General features: G+C 41.2%; 1 protein-coding gene and 1 long non-coding RNA gene across 6 annotated transcripts in view; one reads left to right on the top strand and one right to left on the bottom strand.

Moving 5' to 3' along the window:
* Positions 1-5: 5 nt before the first annotated feature.
* Positions 6-26128, top strand: LOC122189339. 4 transcript variants are annotated; one of them, XR_006181790.1, is made up of 4 exons: positions 6-9379; positions 10498-13852; positions 16970-18242; positions 23423-26128. It is a non-coding gene; the product is annotated as an uncharacterized LOC122189339 (long non-coding RNA). The 4 variants fall into 4 exon arrangements; XR_006181788.1 differs by having other exon boundaries at positions 6-13852; positions 16970-17071; positions 17449-18242; positions 23423-26115; XR_006181787.1 differs by having other exon boundaries at positions 6-13852; positions 23423-26118.
* Positions 4885-26932, bottom strand: part of SNRK (SNF related kinase) — a 37848-nt gene continuing 15800 nt past the window's right edge. For both annotated transcript variants that reach the window (XM_042888457.1, XM_042888458.1), the window contains exons 4-7: positions 15842-15983; positions 13509-13721; positions 12294-12428; positions 4885-8441 (exon numbers count right to left, since the gene is read on the bottom strand). In XM_042888457.1, the coding sequence (XP_042744391.1) occupies positions 7223-8441; positions 12294-12428; positions 13509-13721; positions 15842-15983 (1709 nt within the window). In that variant the 3' untranslated portion in view covers positions 4885-7222. The remainder of the gene's footprint in view (positions 8442-12293; positions 12429-13508; positions 13722-15841; positions 15984-26932) is intronic.

The following is a 26932-nucleotide window of genomic DNA, read 5'->3' as shown; positions in this document are numbered from 1 at the left end:
CATTTCACAAGAGTCATTTTAATAACATTTAATTGCTTTCTGGCAGTTACAGGACCAAAATCCCCCCTAACCATGGGTAATCTCCATTCTCCAGCTGTGACCTGAATTTGCAGTAGGTGTACCTTACCTATGCATGACGCTCCTGGGGCTGCGTGTAGAAAAGCTACCATTGCAGATTTCAGTGTTTTTCTCCTGCTGCCTGGTCAGCATGGTTAGTGAGGAACCTGGGGGATGGTTCCTCTTGAGATGTAAGAGCTGCTATGACTGGAGCCTGTTGTCTTCTGCTTGGTATTGCTTTCAGAGCATGAAGTGGGCAGGTTTGTAATGGCAGCTGCATGGGTTGTCTTTGAAAATGCCTCAGGATTGGTTGGAAAAGGAATCAGGTTGCATCTCAGCTGTAGTCAAATGAAAGAAATAAGTAATGGCTTACCCAAAGCTGACTTTGTACTTGTCTTCACAGTTATTGCATTCTTCCAGTTTTCTACAGCCTAATAGGAAAATACATAGTAAGGTTTGGGTACCTGGTGATGTGAGCAACCTCGGCAGCCATCCTTGCCTTGAGCAAATCCATTCACTTCTGCTCAGTATTGATATGTAGGACTGGGGGTAATAATGTTCCTTGGGTGGCCTACAGCCAGGTGGTGTGGAGGCACGACAACCTCCATAGCGTGTGAGTGAAGTGTATGGCAGTCATTTACACAAATGTAGAGAGTAGTTTGCCCTGGAGAACTCACTGTGCAGCAGCTGTGATGCTAAAATCATGATAGAGCATTTCTGGTCCATGGAGAACTATTACCTGGATGGTGCTGTGTTGTATTTTGTCACTGAACTGCTCCTGAAACATGAGAAAAAATAAATAAGGTATTTACTGGTGACTGCCTTTTGCAAGCTGTGTAACATGTGTCTGTTCCCAGTCTGAGGAGCTGCATGCCTAAGGCCTGTGGGAGTGGAAGCTCTCATGTCTCAATCTGAAGGGAGAAATCAAGGATGGGTTTGGTTTGGAGGAGAATCCTGGTTGGGGTGAAGAACACATGGGAGTGAATAGCCTGGTCCTATCTAGAGAACTTGAATTTTATATTGCTGCTTAGCAGCAGCAGCACAGAAAGCTGTTTTTACGGAGAAGTGCAATACAAATTAATGGTGATGGAAAAAATTCTCTCCTCAGGTATGGTTTCAGTTGCAGGTCACAGCATGTGGCCCAGGCAGGCTGCTGACTCAGGACCTCTCACTGGCATTGCTGGCCTGCAGCCCCTCCGGCAAACATAAGGACAGTAGAAGAGGAAAAGTTCCTATTTCAGCAGGCAAGCAATTCTGGGTGGTTTAACCTACTCTGATCTGGGGATACTAGGTCTTACCTCGCACTGAGGAGTTAAAACATCAGTGCACTACTTCCCTGTTTGAGTAAGTGAAGCCAGCAGGCACCCTTCCTTCTACTCCCTGAGCCCTCTTTCCTTGGAGTGGCTTTCCCCTTTTTTGTCCAGGAGGTGGAAACTGCAGAGCCTGGTGACTCACTGTCAGCCTTGGAGACTGATGGCCTCCTACCTTACAGAGAATGGGTCTCTGCACCCTGTGGCTTGATTTAAAATGTGGTGAGGATGGCATCTGTCATTGCAGATGTGATGCAGGCGATCCCTGGCTCAGTGTAAGAGAGCTCATCAGCCCTTTGGGCTTGCAGGCCTGCAGCTGAGCTGCACTCCTCCCAGGCCTCAGGCACTGAGGGAGCTGAGTGTATGTGGCAGCTGGTGCCTATGGAGAAAAACAGCTCTGTCCCTTCTTACCTCCTCCAGTCCAGTATTTCTCAAGAGAGAGTAGGAGCAGGAAGATGTTACACAAGAGAAATCAGCTGCTGGGGAGACCTGACATGGCATGTCTAAGAGACAAGTGAAGCCCTTAAAAAAGCCCCAAGTATTTTTTCACAGGACAATTCTACTGCCTGGGAAAGTCAATGGATTTTATTTTTTTTTTCCCTTTCTGGTATAGTAGAATTCAATCAGTCACTATTTCACTGTTCTCAACTCTTAGAAACTGGTATCTTTTGCAGTACCATGCAAATAGGCCAGGGTAAGTTAACCTTTAACAACTGCAGTTTCAGCCTCAAAAGCATAGTCCCAGCCTGTGCATCAGAGCAAGGCAGACTCAAGCAGCCACAAAAACACTGCTCCTAAGGAAGGTGTCCTGGCCTTCCCTCACAACAACGTTCTTCCATGACTTTGATGAGTAACTTGGCTTTAGCCCAACCAGACAAACAAATGAGTCATGCTCAAGCTGGCCCAAGTATGGTTATGTTAAGATGTTACTACTCAAACACCTTGTACCGCAAGCAATAATCTAGCATCGGTGACAGACAGCTCTGCTCTGATTTACTCGTATCAACTGTACCATTGGAAAGGTTGTCATGGTGCCTCAGCTGTCTTCTGTCATTTTTCAGTCACCTGAGGACATTCCAGTCTGCCAGCCAAGTTTGGTATAACTGGCTGGCACATTCCTTTATTTGCTCTTGATGAAAGATGTCTGCAAATACAAGTTAATAAGTCACGATTGTTTGCCTTCTCTTAAAAACAGGAGGGGGGAGAGAGAGATTGTTGCATTTTCCTCTGCTGCTACCTCCACATTTTGCATTGACCAGACTTCAGATGTTCCCCAGCAGTGGTCACAGCCACCAAAGCCTATGGGTACATCCTCACACAGATAGCTCATCATAAAGCAGTGGTACACTAATTGCATACAATTATGTAGCTTGCTTTAAAAGTAATGCCTCCTATTTATTTCCATGGAAACTACAGCAGATACAAAGAGCACAATGATGGAATTTGATAGAGCACATTCTCAGCCACAACTTTTTTAAAGGCACCAGTGATGAACATAACTTTTGGAGCAGATAGTACAGGGCCTGTTGAATGCCATCCATCCCTAATAATGTTGTGTGGTCACACAGCATTGAGCATCTCTGGTTATGATTTTGTCACAGTTAACTCACCAAGCCCTCACTTACCCTGACCTGGAAATCAGTACGTGGGGATTCTTCCAGCTGAGCACAGAGGGTTCTGGAGCCCTGGCAGCACCAGTTATCCTGCCATACTGTTAGAGATGGAGCCTGGCACGCTGGGGTGCCCAGCCTCTCTCTCCTCTCATGGGGTATTGCTTACACAGTTCTTTCCTGAGTCACCAGAGAGGAATCTGTTAGTGGTTACATGCACAGACAGATACAGACAGCAATCAGGCACTTGCAGGCAAAACGGGCAGAGCAGTGTGAAAGCACAAGCCAGCTGTGCTGCTTAGTGGCTCAGCTACTCCTCCCCTCAACCTGAAATGCTTTTCACAGTACCTTGAAAACAAAGCCAAAGAAGCGTTGATCGACTCCCTACGTGCTAAGGCACAGTGGCTTTTAAGTGATGACACTGACAGCCTGTGCCTGTATTTCAGCTTAGGCATTGCAGTTCTGTACTGACGTACTTCATTTTAGACCAAGTATTCAAGAGCAGATGTTTAGCAGCACGTGGCAGCCCAAACACTGCAACTCCGTTGTATGCAGTACACTGTGAAGCAGTTGCAGTAAATAAGCAGCATTAGCTCCTGGCTGCCCGCTACCTGTGACTGCCTACATTCAGACAGTGCTGCACCTTACCTCCTTTCTCTGCACAAAACCAGCAAGACCTGATACTCACTTTTTGGTTCTTTTTCACTCTTACTGTTCTATATTGCAGAGAAGAACAGTTCTGGGTTAAGGCTGGATTAAAGGCACTTACAATGCCCTGCTGAAACTTCTGCTCACATACTTTTTTACAAGCAGATCAGTTAACAGGCTGCCTACAGACATGGCAAACTGATATGCAACCAATTATTTTACCTAACAAGACAAACCTGAGACAAGTGAAGCACCTTATTTCTAACAGCTCCCAGCAAGGTGGACACAACGTCACTCCCAACTGTCATGGATGTGTGTGTGGCTAAGGCTGGTCTCTGATGAACACACAACAAATATTTTATCTGAGACTTTGAAACCCTCTGTGTTCTGTACTGCACAGCTTCTGGATGCAGAGAGAAGAGCACCAGCCAGCTGCCCTAGGTTGGCCAAGAAAGTGAGTAGGACAGGATCATCACAGATGGTCTCTGGGTGCTGTAAAGTTCACCAAACACTCAACTCCTTAGGTTGTGTTGAAGTTCTGCCTAGGAAACAAACAGCTATCTTCCCCTTTGGCATCTGCTCAAGTAGCTTTCTGCTTAATTATGACACCCTATAAGCCCAAGCAAGCAATTTATAACTGCAAGAGAAGAGAAGCAGGTTAACAAAAAACCCTGCAAATAAATGTACAGCCACGCACAAAGGTGTGTGCCAGCTTCCCTTCCTGCTATCTTCTGCTTTTGTATATTACTACATGAGACCCTGGCGGGGTGATGCTGAAGTGACTGTCCAGTGTCTGCTGCCAGAATTCATTCCCAGCACACATTGCTCTGAAAGTCAAGCCTGCAGTGCAGGGAGATCAGCAGGGTGTGCACTGCCCTTACACACTGAGCACTGGGAGTAACAAACTGCACTGACATGCACAGCATAGGTTATGCATCAGTCAAGATAGTACTTTTATTAACTGGATTTTCCATGTCTGTCACACATCATGAAGTTTTATACAATGAAAAAGCCAAACACTGCTGGAAGCAATAAGATCAGCTGCTATTTCTGTACCCTCTTAACACACGCTCACACACACACACGCAAATTCTTTCTTGGTGAGAAATTTTTATATTTGTTTGTTAATTCTGCTTATTTATACTGCTACTTTTAAAATCCTGTGTCAAGATTGTCACATCTTAAATACAGATGAAGTTGCTAGAGGTACATGATTTTATATATAATATATACACACATACAGAAAAATACAAGACTAATTGTTTTTGCACAATATTTAATTTATACACTACTGTAACTATATGCAACTTTCCAAGACACGTTAAGGGGTACAAGGAACTGTTTACTCGCTCTAAGTAATAGTTTGGTCCAATAGTATCTTAATGTAGTGGTTCTTCTCGCCCTTCCTTCTACGTGACGACATAATACAACGTACACCACATGCACAGTCATTCACCTATCAACAGATGGATAAGGGACGCCACTCAGACTAACAGCTGTACGCCCAGAGGTCAACCAACCACACACAACTAGTAAGGCTATAATACAACTATGCAGCATAAATGATCAACACTGCTGTTCTAAAGTGAGCACCATATATACATTTGTATATAAAAACATGGGAAACAAAATACACCTGGGGTTAGTTAAAAGGTGCCATTCCAAGGCTGTACATAATATCAGGAAAGAGTATTTACAATGCTTGGAAAAAAGCTGCAACAAATAAGTTTATTGCCAATGCCCTTTATAAACTTTTCCTCCTACTTCGATGTTACGCTCACTGTCCGTGAACCACACATCTTATTTCTGGCCCTTTAGAAGATCCCTGCTCAAAAAACGTCAGCAAGTATGTTCTATGGCTTCACCCACACATCTCTTCTTGCAGTTTTTCATTTATAAATACCACACTGACTAAACTGCAACTCTCCTAAAACTTACTTAAAAGTAAAATGCTCGTCATCACATCCTTGTTTAGGAAGCAGAATGTGAAATCCCTGGCGGGAAACCCCGCGCAATTCAGGTCCTCTTAGTAAAGTCTTTTACTAATGAGAAGAGCTGTCATCAACTGTAGAAATTACAACCAAGTGTAACGCAGTTCTTTGGTGCTCTACTCACTCTACAGCAGACATGAAATACATTGTATTGGCCATTCTGCAACGTGACAAGATGCTCAACAGTGTAAACTCCTCTCAGACATCCAACGTCTGGCCAGGGCGCTGCTACATAACACCACCGGTTTGATTAGCATTGCTCAGAAGACCCAGTGCACAGCATGAAAAAATAAAACATTCTCGCCCTTCCCCAAACCAGGAATCCGCAATATATTTTTATCTAGATAATAAAATTCCACAAGTAAATTCCCCTTCTCTTGTCAAATGCACCCACTGGTACACAAATACTCTAAAACAAGACCTCGCCGTGGCTATGAGAAACCCAACAGAAAGGCAAATAGTTGTAAAATAAATACTTTCCTATATGCTATTTTCACCAATATTGACAAAAAGCATGTAACTGAGGGAAAATAAGGGGCGTGCGTATGGGCAAACAGCAGTACTTTAAGTCGTACAAGAGCCTGATTTGATAATGAGAAAAACGTAAGTGACAGGAACTACGTCAACTTGAATCCAATTAAAGGTTTTCCATCCCTTACTGCCTTTTGAAATCTCCAGGAGGCTGGGAGAGAACAGGGAGGAAGGCTCACAAGGTAAAAACCTAAAATGTTAAGTGTCGTGATATACAAATAATGAAAGTAATTCATACAAATAGTTTATTTTCAGTTAGCACGTAAAACCTCAGAAGTAGGCTTAATAATTTACCTCTGTTATATTAAAAAAGATTGTCTGCTTGTAATATTAACATATTTCTATGGGAAAAAAGCTGCCTTACAAATCTACTTGCTTCTTTAAAACAAAACAAAAAAACCCAACCCAACAATGCAACGCAACTGCCTCTAGCAAAACGAGATCTTTTCACTCTGATTTTTGAGCCACAACTTTATCCACTTCATAACTTAAGACAAATAGGTATGGGTTTAAACTCATATTTCAAGATCGCTAATTTTCAGTGCATCTTTGCTTTGTACAAGCCTTGGAACATCTGAAAGCTCCCTGAAGAGTTTTCAGCATCAAAACATTATTGCTTTGGTTCTGTTTCAGACACATAGAAGTATGCCACATATCACAGATTTTAGATATCACAGAAGGTCAGAACAAGAATTAACATTTCACAAGTGAACAAAAGCTCCTCTCTCTCTAGTTTAAGTGCAGAACGTGAAACTTCTAAGTGCTCCATTTACATTAGGATCCAGATAGTCATTTTAATTTAATCCAGATCTTCCATAGTAAAATTATAAATGTAAAAACTACACAACAAAATATTCTGTTTCGTCGAAAAAAAATATAATGGCTAGCAGCATGCAAAGACCATGCATTGTCATATCATCAAGCAAACACAAAATTAAAACGTAATAAATAACTGCTCAAAGCCCACTTAAAAATCTTAAGACAACAAAAGGGGGTTCAGTGACAAGGCGTTCACAGCTCTGAACAGGAAGAAAGATGCGGTCAAATAGATCAAGCTATTAAAGTCAGGCTGCTGTCAAATGACATGACAACAACTGGTCTGACTGGAGGTACACAGCAGGCCCTCCTTTGGGTTCCGCTGAATATTCACAGATATCGTCTTTTCACAGAGAGGTAGTTGTAGCACGTTATTTTTCAAGTTCCTGTTCTTTAGCCGTTCCAATTCATTTGCCGTGTCTGATATCTGGTCAGAAAAGAACTTCAGGCTGCCCAACGAAGAAGCCTGGTTGGCACTTCCACTGGAACTTATACACATTTTCCACGATGATTTCTCCTGTACTTTTACACTGGAGAATGTCAGATTGTTTTGAGGATCAATAATGTATTTAGTGCTGCCGTGAATCTGTGAACCCAGGCAAAGGCTCATTAACTTCAGGCTTTCAACCAGTTCCCCTGCACTTCTAGAGGATAACTGCATTGAGTTTCCAGATCCGGCGCATCGACGAGTGGAGCCTGAAGTGTTGTTGGTGCTGCCGCTGGAGTTGCTGGAGGGACTTCCCCCACCTTTGCTATCACCACCTGGGCTCGTTTTGTCCACTCCTCCATTTGCGTTACTTGGTTTGCTTTGTCCACCACCATCTCCTTGGCTGCCAGGCGGCCCCTCGCTGCTATCCCGCCTGTGCCACGAGTAAGTAAACCCACTATCCTTATCGAGGCGCCTCCTGCTTTCCGAGTCATCGTCACTTGTTTCTGAGCTACTGCAACTAGAGCCACGGCCCTGGCTTTTCCTCCTGTGGTAGCGCTTGTGCACTGTGCTAGGCGAAGCGATGTTCATTTTTAACCTGCTGAGCTTTGGGGGTAAGTTCTCGTCCATGTCAAACTCATCATCCGACTCTCCTTCCTCAAAGATCTGATTGAGGACTGGGGCGCTCTTTCGTGAAGTCAGTCGGTTTGTAACCGAAGGCTTACGGCGCAGAACAACTTGAGTAGAAAGAGAAATAGGCTTCTTGTCTTCTTCATCCTCCTCTTCATCTTCTTCTACTCTGAACAAGCACTTCCGGCCGCTCGTAGTGGGTTTTAAGCTCACTGATGGAACTACCGAGAGTGCCGGCCCTGCTAACTCAGGGATCTCTTCTTTCTTTGCTGACTCACCAGCAGCCTTGCTTCTGTGTCCATTGAGAACGTTTTCTGCCGTGCGAGCTGGAGACTGAGGAACAGTTGCATGGGAGAGAGGAGAAGCTGTAAGGTCATCCTCCAGATCCTGGGGTACATCGATTTTTGTTGGCCATGATTGCCTACAGAAGTACAAAAGATAAAAGTCACATCATGGCGATCATCTCAAAACACACAAGCAAGTTTGAGAACTATACATGAGGAGCTTAAGAACTGCCACAAAGATTGCCTGAGTTGTGTATTTGTAAAGGGCAGTACTGAGTAACTGAGAAAAAACGTTCTCAAGATGTGCATTCCTTTGGAAATGCTGTTACTTGAAAGGAATGTCATATTTACAAAAGCATCGTTTAGAAATGTTGTTTTCTGTCAAAAGGAATCTTAAAAAAATTCACTACTCAGAAAATGAGGTAAGCAATACAAAGCTTTAAATAACTGCCTTTCCAGTAATCTGAAGGAGGCATAGAAACACCGGTGCCACGGAGGAGAGACGCAAGAAGGTTCAGGTACAAGATGAGTAAAAGTGGTTTAGAATATTCTGAAGCTTTTGTTACTTTTTTCCCCAGTACTCTTACTACAAAAATCAGGTTAAAATCAACACAAATGAGGCTGAAAAGCAAAGTCAGAAGGAACATTCTCCTATTTAAGTAAGTTTCATTCAGACTAAGCTCTGTTCCACAATAATCACCTTTAATTTCAAACATATGCATCAAGGTCACACACATTTATTTGACCTTACCTCAACAACAGGAATACTGCAGTTCCATAAATTCAGAATTCAGATTGCTTAATAAACTAGCATAATCAAAGTTCAAACTGTATGAGTGTCTCAAAACAAACTGAAGTGACAGTTGAGAGTAAATCAGGTTTACCATCAGCAGCTGGTACTAACGATTTATATTTTACTTTGCATTTGGGAGATGTAATTTTCCCATCACGTACACAATAAATTAAGAACAAAGACTGACAGTCCTTTCCTCTCTACCTGTATTTTGAAGACTGATCCAAAAGAACTCACCACCTTGACAGTGACTGCGCATAAGCTCCACACTCCTTGTACAGAGTAAGAGTTTTCTTCTATCTTCTCAAAAAGTTATCTTGAAGTTAAAAGCAGTTTCCTCATCATGTGATTTTACATTAGCTAACATAATCTAGCACGAGAAGCAGTGGAAAGAGACTTCTGCTCGTGTATGGATGACATTACAAGATACTGCCAACCTTACTTTGGGCATGCCACCAGAAGGGGCTGCAAAACTCTCCAGCCCAAGTAAGAAACAAAGTATGGCTGGAAAGCAGAGAGGAAGCAGAAAAGTTTCAGATCAGGGTGACCACCAGCTATTCTCATTGTGTTCAAGTGTTTAGAGTTAATAGATGCATCTGTGTTAGAACTGTATTTGCTCAACACTCCCCTCATCCACCAGGCTGGTCACCCAGTTGCAGATGGAGATGAGGTTGGTCAAACACAACCTGCCTTTCATGAACCCGTGCTGGCTGGGCCCGATCCCCGGGATGCCACGCACATGTGTGATCTCACCCAAGCTGATTTGGTCTGTAACTTTCCCTGGTACCAAGATCAGGCTGACAGGCCTGTGGTTCCCCAGATCCTCCTTACAGCCCTTCTTGTAGATGGAAGTCACATCAGCAAGCCTCCAATACTACGTGTATCTCACACAGTAGCCCACGTTTACCTCCCTGTCTTCCTCCACATTGTGTCCAGTAGGTCCAAGGTGAGTGGGCCAGAAGGAAAACTCCAAATTGTGAGTTATTCATGTTTAACTTTTACATCTTCTAAACTCTCAAAATGAAATTAATGCATCACCGTTGTCCTTTCCATAAGATCACTCTAGATACTTTCCATTTAGAACCACCATGGAGAAAAGAAGTAACTTGAACGCTACCTGGAATTGTTAATGGCAAGAGTTCATCAATTACTGTGGATCTGCTTGTCACGCAAAGAAAATTCACGCTATTAACGCAGACTTTAACTACTCTGTTCAACATTACAAAATCATATCAAGATTCAGATTCAATAAATCTATGTGTCCCACTTCCTCATCTAACTGGAGCAGCTGTTTTACAGAAAAAGTGATACTGATACAATGAAAAAAACAATTTAAAAGCAGACTTTGTAGGTTTAGAACTCATTTGAACTCCAAAGTTTTCCTCTAATTTGTTTTACAGCTTATACTTACTATTAGACACATTTGATGTTCTAATTGAATTTCTTGTAAAAGAGATTGATGGACGTAAGAGGACAGAGAGAAGTGCAGAGCAAAAGGCATATAGTCGTGACCTTGAAAAGAGGTAAGCTCTGTAACACCAAGCCTTAGACCAGTTAAGTTTCTGTAGATTAAAACCTGTACTTGCAGCAATAATTCTTCTAAAGCACTTGTCACCATGCCACATCAGATAATGTTTCTTACGTGAGCAGACAGAGAGAGATGACCCTTCTGTGCAGCAACTAGATTTCAGTGTAATCTAGCACACAATCTCCAGACAACAAAGATTCTGATAATAGCCACTGTAAGATTCTAAAACAACTTGTTATTCAGGTAGATGGAAGGATATTCAGAAGTGATTCATCTAAGTCCTAAAAGTTTCAGCCTAAATCCAAGGTCACAATCAAGGCAGATGATGCATCTAGAACCTGTTTTCCACTGCGCTTACCTTTAATTTGTAACAAGCACTCTTTTTGTTTTTGTTTTTTGTTAAGATTGTATTTGAGATGATAGTACCTTCTATCAATTAGTCCAAGTAAAATATAGATATGCAGCAGAAGGGAATCACAGTATTCATGCTCTTCTGCCACTCTTCTATGACTTCCATTGCAAGAAAAGTTGCACAAAAAGCCCTCTAGCATGAATGACCAGTCTTGTCTTTTCCTTGCTACATTAACAAACCTGAAGGACAGTAGCAACTGAAGCATTTCGTGTTCTTCTCTCACTAAGAGATTAGCTACCAACAACTGCTATTACTGCTAACAGTGATTATCAATAACATTTTACCTAAGTCATAAGGCAACTTTCTGAAAAGACTGGAGATCAGAGGGCAGAAATTAATGCAAAAGCCTCAGTACCACCTCCATCTTCACTGGAAAGATTGTCAAGATGGGCCAGTAATGATTTTTCTTAACAGCAGAAGGTTTCTTGTTGTATTCTAACACTTACTCAGCAAACTAAAAAGAAAGCATTTAAGAAACATAACTGTTCAAAACTCATATGCCCCAGAATCAATGTGCAACTGGAAACTACTCACAACATAAGCATATGCTTCTGTAACTGGAAATGTGATGCTGTGATAGTGGCCTGCACAGCAAGGGGACTGGTTGAACACATCAGTACTAATTACATGGCACAATTCTCCTCTCCTCCCTTTGCTTTACTGCCTGTCAACAAACTGAAGCTTTGAAAACTCCAAGGTGCTTTTTGTCAAACTAAGAATTCTATGGCAGTAATTTTAAATGGATGACTGAAGTTTTCAACCATTTTTCTTACATAACAGCCATATCAAACTAACTATATTAAAAAGAACAGAACAACCTGAAGAAGTTTGCTCTAATCCTGATTTACAGAACCAGAAGCTAACAACTACTCCTTAACGTCAACTTCAAGTAATTTCTCATCTCTAAGTAACTCCCCATCACATTTAAGGACAATGCAACTGATTTTTTCCCCCCAAGGATATTGCACAAACTTTCTATGAGGATCTGATGGTCAACGAACACGTCTGTTCCCAGCAGGTATTCCTTCATATACAGACTTCAAATTCTTTACCCATCTTCTAAAAACAGTAGAAATTGAGAATATTGGTAACTAATTCGTGAACAGCTTCTCAATTGTCCACAGCACTTTATTTGAACCCACTTAAAACTGGCAGTAAATAAGCACGTCACAGCTTTATAAAAGTAGTACTTGAACAATTCAATAAGACACTAAATTTAAAAAAGAAGAAAAAAATTTACCTTCTCTAATTCTTACCTGAACTGCGCTTTGATGTTGCTGGGGCTTGCAGATCTGGTCTGAATTTCTTTCTCCTGTTTTTCTCGCAGAATCCTCTCAGCCAATAAGAAGTACGTAGCAGTGATGTGATTGTATTTGTTAGTTTCCAGTGCCCTACGGAAACAACAGAACAAGAAACAAACCGTACATCAGTGGCTTCTAAGAACTGGACACGCAGTTTGCACATCTTGCTGTATTTCTTAGGCACAGCACCTGGCAAACACAACTGTGTCTTTTTGATACCCTGACAATTGTCTTGGTCTTCCTAAAAATAAAGAGCCAACAGGTCTAATCAGTTCACTTTAGGTGAATGAGAATATTTTTAGAGTGCCATTCAAAAAGAAATTAATTCTTCCTTTGCTGACCATACTTGAAAGAATAAAACTGTATTTTGTTAATGTTATGCACCAGCAGCAGGCTTTTCCCATTGGCTCATTTATTCCCAACACTCATTTATGTAGCAACCAGATGAAAAACTTCCATTATCTTACAGCTGTCACGTTAACTTCACAATAACATTATACTCCTAATCCCAACATAAAGGACACCAGCAGCTAAAAACGTAAGTAGTGACCCTGCTGTTTTGTTATCTCTTTTATTTTTCTCCCCCTCCCTCCAATGTTAAGGTTTTAAGAGTTTTTTCCAGGTCAAACATGAACAAATAGAAAAAAACAGCTACACCCTCTTTCAATGCATTGAATGTTGTGAAGAGTTGGGGTTTTTAATCTGTTAGAAGAAACTATGCAGCTTTCTAGTATGCTCACTCAGTGGCAATGACGATTTTGCATTACACAGACATAAGAAATAGTACTTTGAATTACAAAGATCCATGTATATGCCAGCATACTGAAGGAAAAATGTTAGAATTTATCACCTCTACGTATGCATGCGGACAGGCATAACTAGTATGGATAGGTAGCACAAGTCAAAGCATGGATTTCAAAGCAAATTTGCTTAAGATTGCAAAGTGTTGCAGGAAACGAAAACTGTTCCAAAACACCTCCTTAAAGTTTTGCCTAAGACTGGATCCATGTCAGTACTTGTCATCCTAGAATGCTCTCAGAGAGCAAGATTGTAACACTTCGTTTGATAACTGAATGGCTTGACATTTCAACACTGAAACACCCAGGTCACCAGTGCTGTATCTCGTACGGTGGCACAAAATGAACTTCATGTAGGAGACTGAGAACTTACTCCACTATAGTATCTCGGTCTGCAATGTCACCAAGAACCATGCGCTGTATTATGCTGTTGTGTTCCTCCTCGGACAGATTTTTGTATGACACAAGAGGAATGTTGTACTTTGTTGCAGGGGAAGGGTCAACTCCTTGGAGCCACGCATGGTTCTCAATCTCTTCCAAAGATGCCCTTCGCTTCGGATCTCTCTGCAACATCCGTGTAATCAGACTGTAAATAAAAAACAGATCTAAACAAAATGCATTTGCATGTTTAAAAGACAACCATTCTAACAGCAGCACTGGAAAGAACTTTGCTGTCAGCCCAAATAGGTCCTCAGAAGTCTCTACGTAAGCAGTGTGGTAAGAAATTATTCTCAAACAAGTTCCAAATATTGCTGAGCTGAAACTATTTATTTATTAAAAACTACAAATACCATAAGCACTACAGTTTTCATTTGCTATGCTTAGATTCCTAACATCTGATTTGCTGTTGTTTGTTTTTTTTAATGTTTGTATGGCAGCTGTGACAGATGGCCTACAGGCTGGTCTGTACAATAATAGAAATATAATTTCCTACTATTGCTGCTGTCAACAAGATTGTAGAGTGGCAAAATAAGCAGAAATGTTCTATTCTGAGATCGCCTCTAAGACATTTGATTCTTCTGCATCTGTGAAAAGACAGTGACCTCTTCCACCCTTAAAAACAACATCTAGGATGAAGTAACAAACATACTAACAGGTTGACGCTGAACGTTTGCAAGTGCTGGTAGGGCAGTGCATAGATTCCTAAAGTAAGCAGGAAAAGATGACTGTCACCTCCATGAACTCTGTCTCTACTGGGAAGTTATCCAGGTGAGATGTCACTTGTATTACTATTTGAACACACACAGAACTAACTATGCAATTCATCTGACTCTTTTTAATGCCCTAGTAAAACACCAGCAGTATGGTAGTAAAGTGCATCATAAATGCACCACAAGTGCCCTCCTGCTTCAGGCTTTCTTATGCATCCCAAAACATCAAGAATGTTTTCACTTAAAGCAGATGGTTTAGGCAGTTTCAGAGCCATTTCCCTAAGTAAACCTAACCTTCAGAGCACTTAGCTAACTGGCAATACATCACAGAGTGCCACATGCAGAAAGCAGATCTACTTGGGCCTTTAAGCAGATTAGCATTAGCCAGTATATTAAGCAAAAGGATCCAAAAAACAGGAAATTTCATGGCCCACGCACCACATGCAACATCTCACAAGATTCACTGGAGGCCAGGCTGGATGTGGCTCTGGGCAGCCTGGTCTGCTGGCTGGTGACCCTGCACATAGCAGGGGGGTTGAAACTCAATGATCATTGTGGTCCTTTTCAACCCAGGCCATTCTATGATCCTTTCTGACAGAATTCACTAATAAGAGCTTTCAAACTCTTCCCATCTGGTATTTTAAACTTCTTCTCGTTTGTAAATCTCTTCAAGTTGCTGAGAGCCCTGATAGGAGCTTTTCCATACCAGAAATGCTAGACACTATAAGACATGAAAACTCGTTACTATGTTGTGTTATGCATTCCTGGACTGCACAGGTTAAGAGCGTAATGGTCATTTTGATCACAGTTATAACAAATTTCCTTCTCTGTCAAGGAACAGAATCTTAGATGTTCCTCTAGTCTTATGACTCTGACATATAGTAAAAGAACTGATGATGTCATTAATTGATCTTTACTGTATGGGCCAATATTAGAACATATAAAAAATAAAAAAGCAGCAGTGAATACTGCAGAAAAGCATCACATCAAAATGAGTCATGATTTTCAAGCAGCATATGGCATTTTGCAGATAGATGATTTTTCTCCTGTGATTGCCTAGAATGTTGGAGCTTCCATTTCAGTAGGAGATAAGCAAAGCTTGCTGTGATATTCTTGGGCTTTGCCACCTTGTATTCCGAACTGGAATCTAGAGAGACCATTACCTTTTTCACTCCTGCCACAAAGTACTCCAAGCAACACTTTGCGATTTGCCCAGCAAGAACAGTGGCCAAATCCAGTCAAGCCCTGAGCATCTTCTCTGATCATTTATAAAATGGACGACAGATGAATAAAGACACAATTTCACAAATGCTGGAAAAGCCTACTGGCAAAAAAAATCATAGGAGTAACCTTTTCTAAGAACAAGTATAGGAAATAAAAAGATGCTGTACTGCTGCCCAAGATACTCAGTCGACATGAGGAAATACTGAGAACTAAGGAAGAACACAAGTAGCTAGCAAAGAATATTTCCACGCTAATAAACTGCATGAGGACTCTCAGAGACAGTGAAAATCCACTTCTATGAGTGCTTTCAATTCTTGGGTACTCTACTTACTCTTTACATTCTTTGGACACGTGAGGTGGCACCGTGTATTTGCAGTCCATTATCATAGTCAGAGTTTCGCTGTCATTTGCTTCTTGAAATGGTGGTTGTCCACACACCAACATAAAGAGGATGACCCCCAAACTCCATATATCTGTAAATACATAATTCATGCTTTAAAGTAATGGCTGAAAAAGTAGACATTATTACCATCAAAACTGATGTATTATTGAGATGCATCCTGAGTTTACTACTGTACTCTCGATTATCAGCATTACTTACAGAGTTTGCAATTCCTCTGAAATACAGCAGTTCCAGACTGACAGTTTTTATAGCTTATGAGGGGGGGAAAAAAAATCAGAATTCAATTCTTCAAAGATGAAAAGTATCGAGACATCACATCTTTGACAGCAAAACATCACTTAAAGCTGAAGATAATCCGGTCACTCAGAAGATAAGAGTTTATTACGCTTTCCTTCATAGGTAGGCACAGATTATTAAGAGAGATGTGTATTCAAAGCACATTCCTTTCTAACAGACTAGTGCAAACTGTTCTCCATCTTATTTGTTACCCTACGCAGTAAGAAATTCTAAAAGCCACTTACGACAATGAATCAGATATTTGTTTTTCCTTCAGGAGCAGTGACTTTTAAAAAGTTATTTGTTAATGCTAAGTAATGAATTAAATTCTCTCTGTAAAGCTGCTGTCTTACACATTAAGGACCAATCATTAAGACGTGTGTGTTCCAGTTGTCTTGCTTGCCTGGTTGGTTTTAGATATCTACTGAACATGTAATGAAGTTAACAGCTATCTCTACTAGGCTATGCAAATTTTCTTGTTTCCATCCAATTCTTCTTTTGTTTAATTCCAAAAGTGTTTACCAATTTCCTTGGTCCCCAATGAAATGACAAACCTAGGATGAAAAGGAAGCACTTCTAGGTATGAAGTGCTTTTGTTGGTTTCTACTTACTGGAAAGGCTAAAATTTACTTCAGTTCTTCATGAAGTTTGCCTAGAAAAAAAGCATTTCAGGTATCGCAATGCATTCAATACAGGAAATGTAGAGTTTGAAAAGTTTAAGCAACAAAAAAATAGTCAATCAAATGTACACTGTATATTTAGAATGCTCTTCACCTTCAGATGTCACTTCACACTATGGGAATTCCAGCAGCAGTTTTGGGCCTCAGACCCCAGCATTTCAGAGATCTGCATGCAGTAAAAGAAGCAAGCAGCAGATCCGAGGTAAGGGAAGAGGCAGAAAGCTCCTGAGGGAAGAGCAGCTGGCAGCAGCCGTGGGAAGCAGAGCACACAGCTCTGTCCTGGAGGAGCTGGGAGGGAACCGCGCTGCTAGCTGCCCAACTGCAGCTGGCTCTGTGCGGCCTGCACAAATACTTGACGTGCATTTAAAGCTGAGGGATGGCTACGGTTTTGTTTAAGAATGTAAATCACACATTCATCCCTAGCACAATTATTCATTTGGGTAGTTACAACACATTCTTCATATGGTTTAGCTGAGAGAGAAAAAGACGCTACAGGGTAATTTTCTTCAGAGCTCTAATTTGTACTAAGTGTATGCTATTAACTCCAACAATTATTTGATTTCTGTTATGCTACTTTAGGGCCTCGATCCTGTATGTGCCCAGCACTTGGAGGCCTGCACGCCGAGCCATGGAGACCTGCAAATTCAACTTCATTGATCACACTGCAAAGTCAGCGAGGGCTTTACTGCTTCACCAGCCCGATGCCAGAAAGCTGCACGGTTTGGAATGCTGAGACTGAAAGAAAGCCTTACAAGGCAGAGGCAACTTTATCTGAAGTACACCTTGACTATTGTAAAGGTGCTTGCATCTTCCTGCTTAGTCTAAAAGGAGCCAGAAGTCTCTGGCGCGTTACCCATCTCCCACCAAGCAACAGGTATCAAAGCCTCATTTCTGCAGGCACACGGAATGTGTACCATCACGCATTTCTATTAGCTGCCATCTTCTGTATGTCAGTGCCCTTCCTCGATTCCTAACCTTCCCTAAGGAATCGATTTTGCAATACAATCTATGTTGTGTTGTCAGTATTCCGTTCAGTGCCTCCCAATAAGATGCTCGGTGTCTCCTTCCAGCAGGAAGCGTTTCAGGAGGCACCACAGAGCTCCGTAATTACAGATAAATTATGTCTGCCGTAATAAAATTACACTGGCTAAGCTTAAGCCAAGACAAAAAATACTGAAGAGGAGAGTGGAATAATTAAACCATAAATTAAAAATGAGCAGGCAAAAAGCTAGAACAGACGATTCCAAGAAACTGAGCTTAAAATATCAGAAGAGCCCCAAGAAGAGGACAAAAATAGCAGTGAGACAACAATTAAAGTGCCACACAACCACACAGAGGAAACTCCAGCCCACTTCCGAGCGGCTCAGCTCACAGTGAGTACATACTGAGCACCCCTCAGTGCTCTCCTTTAGACAGCAGCGTCCAATCCATGCTCTGCTCAGCACTCAGAACAGTGACACAGCACACTGCACCAGCTGTGTGGTTGGCTTTTATTGGATATATACATTCTTTCTAAAATTTGGGTTTGCAAGGATATGTGATGATAAATACTGCTTAAGTAACTTCTGGAAAATTAAAACACGTACATCCAGGTACTTGTAAAGAATCAGGAAGTCTAGAAGCAGAATTCAGTTCATTCTCTATATGCAAAGAAATAAGTGTTCAGATGCTGTACCAAGAGCTGTGGTTTAGTGGGAGGTACTGGTGAGAGGCGGATGGTTGGACTGGGTGATCTTGGAAGATTTTTCCAACCTTGGAGATTCTATGATTCTATGTAGCTTATACATTAGCATACTATTTGCATTAACAAATAAGAGTAATCATTAATCACGTATGAGAATTTTGTATCTCTTTCATTAGCTACTGTATTTTGCACCTCATGTTCACAGTCTCTCCTACAGTCTTTGGTACAGTGTATGATGTGCTGTGTTACTGAAAAGGCACTGCGTGTATGAAAGAAACTATGAACTAAAAACGGTGCTTAAAACTTTCTGCTTCATCTAGACATATTATCTAAGGTATTTTGTGCTCTCAGTGAAGGACACTGGGTCAGCAGTGACCTCATTCTCACACAATACAGACAAAACTTACGCTTTTTCCTAACAAATACATATTTTGTTGGCCTCATCAGACACTCATCTATTGTGGCCAAGAAGTGGCCACATGCAGAAGCAATTGCATAACTTTTGCACGCGACTTATTTTTATAGCTGTGGCCAAAGAACTTCACTGCATCTATACTCATGGCTACTAAAATTCCTGCTGTCAGGAATAGCTCAGACATGCTTAAGCAGATCCAAAGTACACTAATAACCAGGAAGAAATAGCGTGCCTAAATAATTCTCATCTCCACGTGGAAAGACTTAACGTGTTCCCTCCTTATTTTTGCACAGACCTTAAGCCACATCAAACACCACCTTGAGGTCACCTTCACAAACTCTCCAGCATCACATTATAGAAAGCATCTCCCCTCAGCTACAGAAGCAGAGCCAAGTGCCTGGATGGCTGCAGATGTATTGAGAAGATGTATTCAAGAGTTCTGCCCCTCCATAGGCAGTCTCTTCAATAAGATGTCCTAGCCTGTTCTCTGCATCAGTTTAACTAGATGCAGTTATTTCTTTGAAACACTACGTGCAACTACAGCCAAACCAGCCAACCACTTTGAAGAATGAGGCGACATCTTCAGTAAGGTTCTCTTTCTGATCTACTGCACACTGTTATCATGGCAGAGACACAATGGGAAGCATACGTGTTGCTGGAGCCCCACTATCTGGAGCGCATATCTGGAAAAGGATTAAGGGTTTTGATTCTTTGGCTAAGAAACGCTGACAGTGTATTTAGTGAATCTTCCTGCAGCATTTGTCCTATTCAGAAACGACCTGAGCTCAGACTACAGATCTTGAGTAACAGATTGATGCAGAAGTTTAATCCATATTCTTTTTTGACTGTAAAAATAGAAGGCTGGCCAATCTCATTCTGTCTTCTGACACTCAGTATTTCAGGCAACGTTCTATAGGTCTTATTAAAAAACTTGATCTCAGTAATCATTAGTCACAATAATGAGGAGTGCTAACAGCAGGTGGAGATGATCCTGTAAGGCCTAAGCCAAACTCAGCACATTAAGCCCCTCACTGCATCAACAGCTTCCTTCTGCCCATCTAGAACAGCACCAGGCAGGTGTTTATTCAAGAAAAGCAAGAACTATAATAGTATTGATAGCATGAGCGTGCTGAACTTCAACGCTCCATCTGAACCAGCACAGGGTTGTATCTCTGCTGTGAAGTCAAGTCACCACCCGTGTAAAAAGGACGATTTCAAGTGTGAAGGAAGTGGTAAAAAACTGCTAGAAAACAGGAAACGTAGAACTAAGTTTCAAAATGTGTTTGTTTGAAATACACAAACCTTGCAATAGCAAGGGAAGCACAGAAACGCTTTGTAAAGAACTGGACTATTCCACGGGATTTCAACCTATCCCACAAATTCAGACAAATGCTGCATGCAAAGTAGTGTAATAGCAGTATCTTGTTATTACAACCTAACACTGGATTTAACTGAACAATAGGATTTTTACTGGCAGATCTCCCTACGTTTATGTTTCCTGAAAAGACAAAAGAAATTCCTGCATGTTCTGCAATATTACAAGAGTTTTATTTTACATCTTAAAGCCACTTGCAGCTGAGGGCTAGAAATCTTAGCTGCAAATATCTCTTTTAAAGTTAAGTGAGCCCATTACCATCCCAACACATGATGAAGTTTGAATGTTTTCCTTTCCTCATTTTCAGCCTGGCTCAATACTGAAGTTCTCTAAATCTTTAACGCATTCAATTCCCAAATATTATTAAATTCCATCAAGTTTTAGAAGATTCAGCATATATTTGATCTTTGAGAAATACTGCCATTTATAATTCATCTTAAGCTATTCAAGAATGCAAAAAAAAAAAAAAATAAAAAAAATCAACAAATGTGTTCTCTGCTTTTTTCTATTGGAGATCCATAGATGAAATTTTTTCTGTCAACTTCAGAAAACATAGAGCACAAACTTTAGGAAAGAATGGAAATGCTTTCTTCTTTGAGAGAGATGCTTTTGGTCTCCCACTTAGTGTAGTACCATATCACATTTTGGAAAACTGTTTCCAAAACAGTACCTGCAGTTAAGAATTTGAGGAGTGGTTGTCTTTGAGACATTACTAAGCTCAGAATTAGAGGTTATTTTATTACAGAGTCTGTTTACAGCATAATTCCCCACACAACAGAAACGTTCTCTGCCTTACTGCTTTCTGTTGCAGTAATCAGAGCTGTTCTATTATGTATTTCTATAATTATGAGAAAACTTGTCCGTTCTCTGGATCCTAAGGAAGATGGAGATTGAGATGAACTCAACTGATTGAGTGCCACTGCTACATACATTGACTTACTGCTACATGCTGTCCTTACGCTGTACCCTGCCGATTTCTGCTCACACTGCAGGTGTAGCCAAAGCAGATCAATTCCTTCTGCCAGGGAGACCACTTCCACTTGCAGAGCAGGCAACGCAGCCCGATCCTTACTCCTACAGCTCCAAGAGTGTTCTTGTTCTTTTGCAAAAGGAGGGAAACATCAAAACTGAGTGAAAGCTTCAGTCAAGAGCCAGCGCTCTGCTTTGTCAGAGGCATCAGCTCTGCCAAGGCAGCTATACATACAGATTAGAAAGATGTTGTGGCAGCAGTGAAATAAGGGCCTGGCATCTCAGCACAGCAAGGTTTCCGGAAAGAACACCTCTTATTAGACCAGCTAATAACTGGGGAAAGGGGGAAGAAAAATAACTCCAAGTTTTCAGGTACAGAGTTTCTTGGGTTTTGTTCTTGTTGTTGGTTTTGGTTTTTTTTATATCACACACTTTCAAAAAAACACATACCATAAAGGTTGCCTTCTTTATAAAATGTATATGTTCTTAACTTGGGTCAACACAGAGGAAAAGCCCAGGCTGAAAGACCTTATTTTTATACGTTATTAGAAAGTTGCAGAAATGCACGTAAAAGCAATTAGAAACCACAGAATGGTGCTGGTTCACAACAGGGCTGCACCAGCAAGGAGCTGAAAGCAGAATAAGACCCCCCTGAAGAAAAAAAATAATAATAATCAGGCTTTGGACAGAACTTTTCAATATTGCAATAAGTTAACCAAATACATGAGCTGCGTTTCTTGAAAGCACAGTTCCTTGGCTTGGGCCAAGGAATCAATGTATGTCTGCAGCTCACATTTCCTTTTCACAGCCTGGAACTCAGGTGCCAGTTTCAGACTTGAGAATCCTAAGCAAAGAAACACAGGGAAGAGAAGGGTTACAGAAACCCAACTTCAGATGAGCCAATACAAACATTTATCTTTTACAAACTTAAAGTTTTTCTACTATTCTTAGTAAGGCTTCATCGAGCTTGCTTACTTCCCTCTTCTCCAAATGTTATCCAATTTACCCTCTCCAGAAAATTGTTGCAAAAAAAGAATTTAGGCCCGGGGTGCTGCATGCTTTAACATACTTAGACGTAAAGCTTCCTATTAGTATACTGAGAGGCAGCACACAGTACTCTCATTATGCTGCAGCAGCCAAAAGCTGACTCTTTCAAAAGCACAGCAAAGATCTTCAGAGGCATCTTATCATTTGCACTGAGTGCTACTGACTTGAAGTCACCACTGTTGCGTCCTGAATAAAATGAGAGGTTAGACTCTAAAAGCATTAGCTAGCCAACTGCACCAGAGGACATTTCATTGCTTTTAAAGCCACTAAATACCGTTGCTCAGGAAAGGGCTGCTGGAGCAGGATTCCCAGAGCCATGACAACCAGGGCTGTGTATACGCAACTTCCTTACATAACATGAAGTCACTGCCATGGAAACCAAAGGACGTCACCAGCTGCCTGTGCTATGCCTGCCTTCAACTCAGGGCACTCAAGCATCTGTTCTGCTCAAGTTTGTAAGCAGCACAAGCCGTATCCACATTCATCGGCTTAACCGCTGAACTGGGCTTCGTCTCGTTAGGCATTTATTGCTTTCTAGAGTTCATCACTTAATTCTAAGACAAGAATTGTGGATTTCAGAAAGCTTTATTTCTGTGGCATGGTAACTTCAGTATGAGAGGCTTGCCCAAACGTTTGCCAGCCCTTGCAAGTCAGACACTTATCACATTTTATATGTGCTACTTATAACTTGTGATCATAAGCTAAAAATCTATACTCCTTTTTGCAATAGACACATTTGCTTTAGCTACATAAATTGAGTCCCATTAATAAAAGGGTTTATTTGAGAAATTCATGGGAATAAGTAATTTTTCCTCCTAGCAGTAGCACTGCTGAGCAGTACGCACTGCATATGCTTTTCTGTTGGTAAGACATATCTTTCTACAGAAAACATACATTTAGTCAGGTTTTAGAGTAAACATTCCAGTGAGAAGTGTGTAAGAGACAGCTGAATGTCAACTATCCTGCATGACAAGCCACTAAACTCAAGTGTAAAACAAAAAAGAAAAAAATCAACTTATATGGAGATAAGAATGTGTACATGTTTGTTTTTACCACTGCAAAGGTACCTACAGATGGGATCAATGAAGGATGGAAATGGACCCCGACTGGCAGCATCGCGGGCAATTATTCCAATCACTGTGTTAAGATATTAAAGAGAATGTCATTGCCACAGCCTCTTCAGAGCACTGTGAAGAAAGCAGATTTCAAGGGGACCTCCTGAAGATGAGGCCTGAATGCTGAACACTGAGTCTCTTTCAACATCAAGTTCTTCTGTGCAGAGCTAAATGTGGAAATTTTAATGTAAACATCACCCACGTCTTTGCATTCTTGAAGGCAGCAACTGAGCAGTATCTCAAGGCTGTTCCAAGGTAGGCACAAACACCCATCCTGAACTACTTCATTCGGACAGGAATTTAGGAGTGGAACTTGGCCTGGGTTCAGGAGTAAAGTCCAGGCTCATAATTCACAACGGTACCAGTGACGAGGATGCTTGCTACTAGTTCATATGTTTTCTTCACAGCACAGACTATGGAAAACAATGAAAACTCCAATTTGTAGAAAACTTCACACAACTGTTTGAAGAGCCAGAACACAGCTTGAGTACAAATCCGTATGAAAACACTGCAGGAAGATTTTTATGCACTTAATGAAAACCTACGTAACCACAGTAAAAAAGAAAAGCTGGTCTCATTCTGATCAGTGCTTCAGGGGGGCGTGTTACATTGGTGATATGTTTGTGCTTCAGAAGATAAGGACACCGACCCTCTGCAGACAAGAAGCATAGAAGATGCCATCCCTGGCATTGAAAAAAAAAAAACAGAAACAAGACAGTATAGAGTAACCTTGTGTTAGCAGTATCAATGTTTGTATGCATCACAGGTAGTTGTACACTACTATATGCACACTGCTGACGAGCCTGGATGATGATGACGACTCTGGGCCAGCTGTAAATCTGAAGAGCATGGGTAAAGAACAAAATAGAATTGCTGCCAAAAATGTGATCTTTGAGTGATTGAACCCTTTTTCTGTTCTTTAGCATCCCATGACCTCCAGTAAGCTTGCATACAGACATCTCCACTTGCCAGAGATGCTGCTGTCTGGTGACAACATTTCTAAAGTTTTTGTAAAATGGGATTCACTTCTCCCTTGCAGAAGACTGAGGCAGAGATCTTTTGCAATCAATGACAACACCATCAGAATTTACACGCAGGACTGGCTGTTCTTGCTTTAAAGCTCTGCAAATCCAATTAAAATGACTATTAGAACACACAGACAAGAGAATTAAGAGAAATCTCTTCCTTCCCCTATCTCTTAAAAAAAAAAGAGCAAAATAGCAAATGGCATTTAGCAAATTATTTTCATAATTAGTTTATCTGTCTGATGAAACAGTCTGTTCTATATGTTCCTTTATTTGACTAAGACATGCTCATCAGCAACTATTCTTATCTTTGGAAAGCATTTCTATTTTCATTCAGTTTGGCAACTATTGCTTACTTTTCCCCTCAAGATAATTGCCTGGCTTTTGCTGATTGCATGAAACTATTATAGACAAACTGTTGACGCTCTTCATGAACAAATCAAGAAAACCCACACCTTCAACTTTTACTGAACACTGCCCTCAATCTAGAATAGTCTTCTTTACTCTGACCTGTCAATCCTGCACTTAGAAATGCATTCTTTCTCTTTTGGTTTCTGTTGCTTAGCCACATTTCCAAAACTATCTATTTAGGTCCGCCAGATCTGTGTTACCAAATTAGTTGATGGCTGAATGTAAGTAATTGGAGTAGTTGTTTGTAAGGCACACAAAGTGAAGCTTCTTATCCCATGCGCGTGGATTCCATTATGATAAATACTTTCTCCACAGCAGTTTGAAATATAGTGAAAACAGTTCACATGTGAACATGGCTGGATGCTAAAGGCATCTCTGTACTCAAGTTAGGGTTTAGTAGATAGGTTAGTAACCAAAGTCTACCCCAACAGCTTGCCCTCTGTATTTTCACTTGGATACTGGCACAGACCATACAATATTCTTTGTTAATGCCACTTGATGAATGACTGTCATTTTCAGCCAAATGAGCTTCTCTCGCATGGAAGGTGAAGACAAACGGGCCAGGCTGAGCCGTTCTAACCTGAGCTGCCTCTTGCAAAAAAGGGTGCATCTTATCACCTGCCCCCAGAACACTGGTGCAAGCCGCAAGCTCCCATCACTTCCTTAGCACCAGCTCAAAACTAAGTGAGCAAACAGCTCTGTTTGCTAACCTGGCAGAAGTTAAGCCTGTAGAAAAATTAATAGCCTTCTGTCAAATTAACTCATCAGATCAGCTCATCAAATAGGCAGCCACGCAACAGAGTGTAGCACACAAGAAGGGGGTAGCTCTGCACTGATGCAAGCAAAATGGAAGGGCAAAACCACACGCTGGAAGCAGCTACGTACAGTGCTATTTTAGCTTTCTGCACCCTCAAATCTTCAGACTCACCATGTAATACACCCAACTGCCCAAAAGTGATGCAGTGTAACATTAAAAAAGGAGTTTTGGAAAAGAAAACAGTCATTAAAAAACTGCTGAAGGATTATTTGCCTCACCTCTGTTTTACTTCTATCGTGTTTGGCTGCAATCCAATTTTGAACCTACTAGAATTCAAAAGGTAATTCAACACCATATAGGGCTTACAAACATCATACTATTTTTTTCCCCTTTAGCCAAGCCTGTCAAATCTTATATTCAGCATTCTCATAAGGTAAAAGGTCACTGTAAATACCCACTGGCCACGATGCTTACATCAGTCATTTACATGGTGAATAAAGTGCTGTATGCAGGCAGAAACGTCAGAACGAGCTTCGTGCAGGTCAGATAAGGTCAGCTGCATGCTCAGCAGTGCTCAAACACAGGGCAAACCTGGCTGAAGCTTTGAATGGCCACCCACTCCAGCAGCACCAAATGCAAATAAAATAAAGCCCTTGCAAATCCTTGATGCAGAAAAAAAAAAAAGCAAAAAGCAGAAGAGCCCAAGATCCCTCCAGCAGTGACAAAGTGGGTCTGAAAGCAACACAGCTGGCTCCTGCAACTTGACAGAAGGCAGCAAAATGGATTCGGACTCGAAGCTGCCGGTCAAACAGCACTGAGTTTGAGTAACAGTAATATCCTTAGTCATGTCTTCATGAGCAGCTCCCACCATTCCCTTTGCACTGCTGCGAGGACAGACTGCTACACTGGAGGCCCCATCTCTAATTTATCACCATTATTTGTGTATCACAGTACCATTTCAGAGGCCTGTGCTCAATAATGCTAAATAAACAGCCCCAGTCTCACAGTCTGACCAGAACAAAATTTTAAGTTGTGAGAACACGGAGAACTCCAAGCAACAGAACTTCCATTACCTAACTCAGGTTCTGAAAAGCCCTGAGAACATATGATCGTTGTCTAATGCTCTTCTTGCATCATTTTAACTACGGCCTTCAACACAAAAGGAAATGACAGACCTAAATTAGGTAGTCTCTTTTCAAGTGTGAAAGCTTTTAAGTAGCATCACAAAGGACAGATTAATCTCTAAGCTAGCTGAAACAGTTACA

This window comes from Lagopus leucura, unplaced genomic scaffold, assembly GCF_019238085.1.
Source record: "Lagopus leucura isolate 7727_CA_CO unplaced genomic scaffold, USGS_WTPT01 Super-Scaffold_100157, whole genome shotgun sequence".
Taxonomy (NCBI): Eukaryota; Metazoa; Chordata; class Aves; order Galliformes; family Phasianidae; genus Lagopus; species Lagopus leucura.
The sequence above is the reverse complement of the archived record's forward strand: the minus strand, read 5'-3'. Positions and strand labels throughout refer to the sequence as shown.